The 9,655-nt window shown below is 62.5% G+C and overlaps 1 protein-coding gene across 2 annotated transcripts in view; it reads left to right on the forward strand.

Moving 5' to 3' along the window:
* The window catches only part of KIRREL3 (kin of IRRE like 3 (Drosophila)), a 108,541-nt gene that overhangs the window by 69,187 nt on the left and 29,699 nt on the right, over positions 1-9,655 (forward strand). For both annotated transcript variants that reach the window (XM_012663622.1, XM_012663621.1), the window contains exons 4-5: positions 2,235-2,392; positions 7,766-7,916. In XM_012663622.1, the coding sequence (XP_012519076.1) occupies positions 2,235-2,392; positions 7,766-7,916 (309 nt within the window). The remainder of the gene's footprint in view (positions 1-2,234; positions 2,393-7,765; positions 7,917-9,655) is intronic.

The raw sequence follows: 9,655 nt of genomic DNA on the forward strand, positions 1-9,655 counted from the left end.
TTCTCAAACCTGGTCAGGCATCAGGACCCCCCAGGGAGCTTTAGAAAGTGCCGGTGCCTGGGGCCCACCTGCAGCCATTGGGATCTCGGTGGTCCGTGCAGCCTGGCCACAGGATTTCGAAACCCTCCACAGGAGACTTTGACACACAGTCAAGGTTTCGAACCCGTGTCTTAGACGCAGCGATGCCAGGACTGGGGGAACTTCCCAGATCCTCTGTGTGCTTTCACGTTTTATACCTGAGGAAACCAACGCGGGAGAAGTGGCCGTCTTCCTTCTTCGTCCTCTGCTCCAGGGACTTCCCACGGTCCCACGCCACGTGGCTCATCCCCGGGGAGGCTGAGGCAGGACGGGCCAGGTGTTTAGTCTCCCCGGGCCCACGGCAAGCTCAGGAGCCGGAGCGCCTCCGTCCTGGGCATCGAGCTGGGCGAAGCGGCCCCCGTAGCAGGCAGGGGCCCCAGCCTTCCAGAGGGTGAAGCTGGCCCCTTCTCCCCAGCCCCAGCTCTGCCCGCTGGCAGGCCCTGCCCACCGAGGGGCATAAAATTGCCTGCAGCGCAGCTGGTCACACCCACCCTCCACGGGAAGCCCTCGTAGCCTCCCTGTGCGCTCTGGCCATGCCCACACCGGGGGCCAAAGGGCACTAGCGAGAGGGTGCGGGAAGGGGGCGTCTTCATCGTCCAGCCCGTACACACTGCTTCCTCCGGCCCGGCAGCGCCAGGGCACCCTGCCGAGCCCTGGGTTGAGAGCAGAGGGCCGGGCAGGGCTGGATGAGGCCGACTCTCCCTGGGCCCGGACTGCTGCCCCTGGGGTCAGTGACGGCTTCCTGCAAGCCCTGGGCGGAAAGGGAGGGCACAAGGCCACTAGCCTGAAGCTTCACTGCTTTGGGTACTTCCCTGGCCCCGGGGGACGCTCCTGCCCCTCCTGGGGCTGGCAGAGAGGCCCGAATGGACTGGGAGAGGGGCTGATGGGGAGGCTCCCTGGGGCAGGGAGAGAAGCCGGGCAGGTGTGGGGGCCGCCCTGCGGGCTGAGGGCGGAAGGCGGAGTCTGCTGTCAGGACCACCGGAGCCGAATCTCTAGCTCTGAGCTTGCGCAGCCCACGGGCCTCAAGCACAGAAGCTTGAGCCCAGGGCCCGGGGGGAAGGCTCGGCTTTCTCTGGCAGGCAAAGAAGACCCTCGTGCCGGTCCCAGGCCCCAGGCACCCAGGTGTCCTGCCACCAGTCGCGGAGCACACACAGCACAGGCCTCTAGCGTGTCCGGAGGCCCAGAGCCCCTCTCAGCCTCCAGAGCTGGGTGACCTGGCCCCCCAGGGAAAGAGAAACGGGTGGTCTCCAGGGACCCCTGCCCCTTCTGTGGCTTGCCAGGGAGCAGCAGAGGCCTGGGACCCTCACCGTGTCCATGAGCACGAGCACCAGAAGAGGCTGTGTGTCCCTCGAGAAGTCACTCCACTTCTCTGGGCCTCTTCCCCAAACAGTGATCCCCACCGTCCTGACTGCCAGTCCTGCAGCCCATGGTCACTGTGGGAGCAAAGGGTGGCTCCCCTGGAGCCAGAAGGCGTCTGTGGAGCTTCCGCCAGGCACGGGGCCGGGCGCTGTGGACCCCTCGCCTCCAAGTGGCCGACCACACTTCATAGCACAGCGGGAACCGGGCCGGGAAAGCCTTGTTCTGACTCCGGGACGAGGGGCTGGAGCGGCTCTGGGATGCCGGGGGGTGCACGGCCCCCCGAAGCGCAGTCTCCACCTGAAAGGGTCGCCTGTCACCTGGCACTCCGGTCAGGGCCTGGCTCTGCCACTCACTCTCCAGGTGACCTTGAGCAGGTCACTCAGTCCTGCTGGGCCTCAGTTTGCAGATCTGTGTAATCGGGACGATAATAATAATGTTTGCTTTGAAAGATTGCGTGAGGATCGAATCAGACAACAGAAGCGACAGTCTTCGTTTAAAGGAAAAAGAAGTTTGAAAGAAAGCACAGGTGTTGTCCGGGCGCGGAGCTCAGAGGCTGCTGACGCCTGGCCCGTGCCCTCGTGCACGCCGCGCGCACACGCGCGATGGGCAGGGCCTTCCTCCGCGGGAAGCACACGGCACGCGTCAGGGATCCCTGCTGCTGTGTGTTCTGTGTTTCAACACCAGGGGTTACTCGTTTTATTAAAGGATGATAATTTCCGTTTGTCGTCCTCCCAGCCCAGCCCGCCATCCTGCCCGGGGCGGGGGCTCAGCCCGATCTCTCTGCTCCTCTCTTGCAGTGCCACCCGATGACCCCATCATCCTGGGCGGGCCAGTGATCAGCCTGCGGGCGGGGGACCCCCTCAACCTCACCTGCCACGCAGACAACGCCAAGCCGGCGGCCTCCATCATCTGGCTGCGCAAGGGACAAGTCATCAACGGAGCCACCTACTCCAAGGTGAGGCCCGCCGGGGCGGCCGGTGGGGAGGGGCCGGCTCTCCCTGCCTCTGCGCGCCAGTCACTCTGTTTCTCGGCATCTGCCTGTCCTCCCCCGTGCTGTGGCTGTCCTCCTCCTCTGTGTGTCCATCCTTTGACCTTTCCGCCTCTCTGCCCGGTTCTCCCCGACCCCCAGGGTAATGCTGGGCTGGGTGAAGACCCCAGGGGTGGGGTGTGGTCTGAAGAGGAGACTCGGGGTACAAGTGGCCAGGGCTTAGGGCTGCCAGATAAAATACAGGATGCCGTCAGGGTCGGAATGTTTGTGTCCCCAAAATTCCTAAGGTGGAATCCCACCCTACAAGGTCATGGGAGGTGACTGGGTCACGGGGTGGGGTCCTCTTGGATGGGAGCAGGGCCCTTACGGAAGAGGCCGAGGGGAGCTTTCCAGGTGTGAGAGCACGGCGAGAGGAGGGCCCGGCCTCCAGAATGTTGAGAAACAAATTCCCGTGGTTTCTAAGCCACCCAGTTTATGTCTTTTGTTATAGTAGTCCAAGTGGGCTAAGACAGATGCCTAGTTAAATCTGAATTTCAGAAAAACAACAAATAAAATAACTTTTTAGTACAAATATGCTCCAAATATTGCATGGGACATACTTTGGGGCCATACGTATACTAAAAAATTATTCATTGTTTATCTGAAATTCAGGTCGAACTGGTCCTGCTGTATATTTATTACTATTCGCTGAGTGTGGCATCTTGCCAGGACGGCCAGGGAAGGCTGTTTGTTTTGCGCTGTACAAGGTGCTGGGCTCGGGCCGGGCAGGGCTGAAATCCGGCCCAGAATCCCACCCCCGGCCCTGTCCCTGCTGTGCCGACCAGCAGGAGTGCTTTTCTCTTCCTGGAAGTGCCCTGGACTGGCCCCAATATTAATCACGTTTTTTTATCCTCTGTATTTTGCGATGCTTTGACATCTTGGGGCCTTGTAGAGCCAGGGAGGGGCCAGGGCTAGCTAATTCCTAGAGAGAGCGAACACCTTGCCTGCAAGCACGCCTTTGACACGCAGACCGACACTCCCAGCCCCCCAGCCTCTTTTCGTCAGGCGCATGTGGCTCCTCCTTTGTTCCTCTTGCCTCTCTCGGCCTGGCACCAGAATGGGGGCCAGAAGTCCACGAACCAGGGAAGGAAGGAGAGGTGAGGGACAGGGAGAGAAGAGCGTGGGCTGGGCCCACAGCGCACTCTTTCCCGGAAGCCGGCTTCCTGCCCCGCCCACTACTGCCCAGGTAGGGGCCAGGCCAGGGGGGAGGGTTACTTTCATGTCCGTGTCCACCTTGGAGCCCTTTGCCCCCCGCCCTACCTCTCTGTGTGCTCAGCTTCAGGCGGCCACGGGCCGCAGGGCTGGCTCCGGCCCACCTGGCACCACCGGCCTCGCCTGTTGGGCCCGTGCTCGGCGGAGCTCAGGAAAGGGAGGAGCTCGCACACCCCAGGGTCCTTGCTCCCTGCCGGTCACCCCATCACCCCCACCCCCCCCGCCCAGCTTAGGGGCCTGGAGTCTCCACCCAGCGCAGCCGCTCATCCTGCCTTCTGGGAAGGGCTCCCTTCTGGCCTCAGGCCACGCAGCTGGACGCAGGGTCTGGAACAAACAGCACCAGGCAGCTCCCCACCCTCCCCACCCCCCTCTTCAATCCAGGTGACAGCGGCCCACGCGATCCCCAGGCAGTTATAAAAGGGGGAAGCAGAGCGATGATTAAAAAAAAAAGACCCGGCAGGTGGGGGAGGTGGTGGGACCCAGGAGAACAGAGAGGCCTGGTTGCCAGGCAGTGGCTGCTCAAGGCCTTGCCAGCTGTTTGCATACCAATGAGCATGCCGTAGTTAGCCACCCACTGCAGTCCCACCTCTGAGGGCTCAGCCGGCTCTCCACTGCCCAACCGGGGTCCTGGGGTCTTTGGGAAGAGTAGAGTGGCCGCCACCGCCCACGCTGGACAACCGCACCGAGGGTAGGCTCTGTCCCCAGCCTCCCAAGCCACTGCTGGAAAACCAGAGAGATGGACACCGGGTCCCTTAGTGATGGGGCCATGGGGTGTGCACAGCCCTGGAGCAGCCCTGGAGCAGGCAGAGCTCAGAGCGGGGCCGGGGGCAGCGCAGAAAGCTCCTCGGAGGCAGGCAGCGGGCAGAGGGCCGTGAACACCCACAGACAGGACACAGGAGGGGTGGGCGGGAACCCACCTGCAGAGGCTTGTGCCCCAGGATCCTGTGCACAGGACGCATACACGCCACACACACGCCCGGCCCCTGGCCCGTGCCTGCACTCATGGGGGCTGGGTCTTCGAGGACCCTGGGAGCCACCATCACAGTCACACGGGGCAGCCTGGGAGACCAGAGGCTGCAGTCTGGCAGCACATTAGTGCCCACCAAGCTGGAGGCGGCCTTGGAGTTGGTGGCCTCCAAAACACGTGACCCGCCGCTAATAACCCGCTCCCTCCCAGAGCTGCTTTGCACGCTGACGAAGGTCCCCGAAGCAGGAGCTTGGCGCGGCGCCCACAGAGCCACGTCCGGTGAAGGGAAGAGAGGGAGGGTGGGCGGCGCCGGGAGGGCAGGATCCGCAGATGATGGAATATCCTGCCGCTTGGACACAGTGAACAGGGCCTTAAGGCCGCCAAGTCCAAAGGCTCCATTTGCACATGAGAAAAGTGACGATTGGGGAGATTCATACAAAAGGAATGAAGCAAGAGAAAAGAGAAAGAAGAAGGGAGAGATGAGAGCAGAAAGGAATAAGGGGAAGGAAAACGAGGGTGCAGACAGCCCCCCACACGCCCATCCACCCAGTGCTTCTCACCCCTGCAGGCTCGCCCCCAGCCGCCCTCCTCCCCGGGATGCCCGCCTGGGTCTGGGACCCCCGGCTCGTGGGCCTCCCGGGGCCGACGCAGGACGCTTGCCTTCTCCTGGCTCTTGCCTTGTTTGATGAACACATCTCCCTTTTTGTCTAATTAGGTGGAACAAACAACTTGAACCAGAGTTTTCATTTCCCAGAAAAGCACACACCCAGACCCAATAAATATGTCGTTAATCACCATTCCGAGGTGGAGAAGCACGCTGGGGCAGGCAGGAGGGAAGCAGGCGGGGGCCTGATTAGAGCTGGCTGCTCCCTCCCACTGGCACCCACAGGGCCCGCTCCCCCCACCGCCCCGGAGCCCACCGCCGGCTTACGGAAACGTCCCTTGTCAGAACCCCGGCAAAGTAAAGGAGGCAGGAAGAACAACGGCAAGCCCCTTCCCCATCTCCCCTCCTCCGGTCCCGGTCTTGCTTTCATTCAGGAAATTGTTCTGCTATCGCTGGACTGTTCGCCGCGGGGAGGTCGGCTGAAGAGCCCCAGACCACCCCCGGCCCTGCTCTGGCTTGGGCTGGGCTACGCCCCACCCCGCCTTTGCCGGCCTCTGGTCTGGTGCCCTGGCCCCAAGGCGGCTCTGAGGCTCTGAGCCCTCGGCCTGCTGGGTCTGGCCACATCACTCTCCTCCAGCCCCTCCGGGAGGGCCCCTCTGCCCGGGGAAGTCCCAGGGCCACCGCCCCGCTCTGTGGCTGCCTCTAGAATTTTACGCTGTGCCTAAAGCAGGTGTGCCCTCTAGAGAGAGCCTCAGCCCTGTTCTGAGGCCGCGAGGCTTGCCCCACGTGGAACTGAGGGCCAGAGAGCGGGGTTCCGGCAGCCTACACGCTGCTGCTAGCAAGCTCAGTGACTCGGGGGCTACGTAATCGCCCCGACCGTTCCCGCCTGTAGTGCCAAGGTAGCAGCACCCACGCCCCGGCCTCTCCAGAGCTGCGGCAGAGGGTCGTGGCTCAGGGCTCACCCACTCTCAAGTGCAAATCCCAGCTCCACCAGCGAGTTCCCAACTCACTCTGAACTCAGTTTTCTCTTTGCTGAGTAGAGATAATGTTCCCTCCCTTCCAGGGCCCTTGTGAGAATCGGGGAAGATGCCATGGTTACGTGGCAGGGTTGGAGGGACTGCAGCCTGTTCGTCTATTCCCTGGGCAAAACGGGCCTGCATCCCGCACCCTTCCCTGGAGGGGGTGAAGTCCCTTCCTGGGACCAGGAGCCTTTGAGTACTGGACGGACGCCAATCCCCACCCCCACCCAGCACAGCTCCCGCAGTGTGCCCGCCTCAGCGGGCCCCGGCGACTGGGGGGCAGCTGGAAAGGGGCACGGGGAGGAAAAAGGGGCCAGCTACAGAGTGACACCGTGGCCCAGGGAAGACAGGGGGCCGGTGGCTCTAGGACTCACGTTAGCTTCCCGAGGCTGCCGTAACGAAGGACCACAACTTCGTGCCCAAAACAGCAGGAATTCATGTCCCCACAGCTCATGGTCGTAGGGCCAAGTCTGAAACAAGCTGTCAGCAGGGCCAGCTCCCGCCAAAGGCTCCAGGGAAGATCCTTCCTGCCTCTCCCAGCCCCTGGCGGCTCCTGGCATTCCTTGGCTTGGGGCTGGACTCCAGTCTCTGCCTCCTTCCTCACAGGCCTCCTCCCCTGCGTCTCGCTGGTCTTCTCCTCTTCTTAGAAGGACACCAGTCACTGGATTTAAAGTCACCACTCTGAATCCAGGATGGTCCCCGGTAGGGAGTCTTAACAATTACTACCCACTCAACTAGTCTGCAAAGACCCTACTTCCAAATAAGGCCACATTCTGAGGTTCCAGGTAGACAAGAATTTGGGGGACACTGTTCACCCCACTGAAGGACCCTTGTACTTGTTTCACCACCAACCGGAAGCGTGAGTTTGGTCACGCTCTGCAGCCTGTGCCCATCTCACCTGTCCCCTCACCGGCCAGTGGAAGGTAGTGGCGTCTGTGCCGCCTGTGGCTCTAACAAGGTCAGGACACAACATGCTTTGAGAAGTTGGGGGGATTTCTATAGGCAAATAATCAAAAGCTCAGCGTGCATCGACTCCACCACGTCCCGCCCACCTGCCCTGACTCCCACGCCCAAGGGGCACCCCCTGCGCACTGCCGCTGCTCCTGCCTGTTGCAAACCCTCCCCCTGCTTCTGCAGACCCCAGGGCTCGCCCGGACAGCAGCGGCAGAGCAGGTGTGAGGCCACTGCCGCGGAGGGCCACCTGAAGCTTTGTGTCCCCTAAGCCCAGCCTGGCTGCCCGTGCGCAGGCCTGCAAGCGCAGGCTGACTCCCCACGCAGTGGGGCTTTCGGTTCCTTCTCCTTCCGCAGCCGAGCACGCGGCCAGGCCAGCAAGCCAGGGCCACCCCCAGGACTGGCCCCCGCGACTCCCGAGCAGACTCCCTTCCTCCATCCATGACTCTGCCTTCCTGTCTCAGAGCTGGGGCTTCTCCTCTGCGACCCGTCCGGCCATCACAGCCGAGTGACAAGGAGCTTTCTCTCCTCCTCCCCTCCCCGCCCAGACACTGCTCCGGGATGGCAAGCGAGAGAGCATCGTCAGCACCCTCTTCCTCTCCCCCGGCGACGTGGAGAACGGGCAGAGCATCGTGTGCCGCGCCACCAACAAAGCCATCCCTGGAGGGAAGGAGACCTCGGTCACCATTGACATCCAGCGTGAGTACCGGTGGCCCGCCCGCGCGGCAGGCCCGGGGTGGGAAACACGCAGCCCTCCCTGTAGCTCTGGCCGCCGAGGCAGGAGACGGGTCAGCTCTGTGGACTGGCCGGTTTACAAGTACGAGCGGGGGGTGGGGGGGGCCTCTGTGTTTCCTGCCGTCCCGGGAAGCAACCTCGCAGGTGAAGGTCCTCGGTAAAGGACAACCTTAAGCCACATTTTGACACCTGAACAAGATGGAGCTTCCATATTAATAACCATGGTCAGCTGCTGCCCTGCTGGGCTGGCCGGGGGGCCCCACCCCTGCTGGAGAGGAGCCAGAGTGGAGATGCTGGGGACGGAAGGGCTCTCGGGCGCCGGACGGGCGCGGCACCATGCCCTGTAGAGGGTCCCGGCCACCCTCACGGAGGTCGGTCGGGGGCTGAGAGGAAGAGAAAGAAGGGCTGGCACTGAGCTCATGTTTATACGCATTATCGAATTTAATCTCTACAACCGCTTGGAGGCGGTATCTGGGGAAACTGAGGCACCCGAATGTTGGTTCAGCTGCCCACGCAGGTTTCAAATGCGGGCAGCTTTGCAGAGCCTGCCCGGTGGCACTCCCGCACCCCCGCAGGGCCGGCCTCGGGGCATCCGTCCTTATGGTTCACATGTGACAGTGACGATGCTTCAAAGCTCCGCCAGCAGCACGTCCCAAAAGCCTCCTAGAAGAGACTCCTGAAAGTCTCCCGGAAGTGTCCCCGAGGTGCCTGTCAGCCCAGAGAGCCAAGAAGAGCTCAGCAAGGTGGCTCCCGTGGCCTCTCCCCGGGACTGGGTTCGTTTAGCTTTGAGGTGTCAGCACTCGGAGGCCGACGTCTCCCCTAGAGCACGAAGCCACCGCAGGCCGGCGGCCACTTTGGTCCCGAGCTCCAAATTCCAAGGCTGGAGCGCAGGCTGGCGGCCGCGCCTCCTTAGCGTGTTCATTCTAAAGCAAACACATTTAGAAACTCATCCTAGCAGCCCTGGCCCATCTGAGGCTTCTGGTTTCTGGCTCCTCGTGACCCTCCAGGATCTGGAGTCCAGAGACGCGGAGTCTTGGGGTCTCCAGAACCTGTCTTGGCAGCTGGAGAGCAGAAGTTCCCACCCAGTGTGCAGAGTCCTGCGCAGGCTCCAGAGGGAGCAGAAACAAATGGTGCAAACGGGCTCCACCCCCAGCTCCGGGCTTGGCCAGAGCTCGCAGCCACGGCTCTCCCTGAATGAGGACGGGAAGGAGGATCCCTGGGGTGGGGGTGCGTGGGGGGAGAGGGGTCTGTTAACAGTTGGTGGCGAGATAGCATCTCTGGCTGCCACACAGCCAGCCTGCTGCTCCGGGCCGCGCCCCACGGCCCCCGAGAGCCTCTCTGGCAGCAAGGAAGCGGCCACCAGCAGCAGCCCGCCGTGTTCGCAATGCCGCCAGTGGAGCATCCTGGCCAGGGCACACAGAGACAGAGTCTGCACCCCGGCAGGCACCAGGCCTTGCCAGGTCTCTGGGCCCTCTGGCCTCCTTTCCCAGGGCATCGCAGCCATCCGGAATGAGGTCAGGGTGAGGCTTGGGACCCAGCTGCCTGGTGTCCTAGGTCGACCCCGTCCAAGGCAGCACAGCGCAGTAGTGAAGGCCATGATATTTTTCCTACTTCGAATTCTGGCTCTGCTACTTACTGAGTGACCCTGACCTGGTTAGTTAACCTCTCTGTGCCTCGGTTCCTCATCTGCGCATCTCAGCATG

This window comes from Propithecus coquereli, unplaced genomic scaffold (assembly GCF_000956105.1).
Source record: "Propithecus coquereli isolate 6110/MARCELLA unplaced genomic scaffold, Pcoq_1.0 Scaffold815, whole genome shotgun sequence".
NCBI classification, from domain to species: Eukaryota; Metazoa; Chordata; class Mammalia; order Primates; family Indriidae; genus Propithecus; species Propithecus coquereli.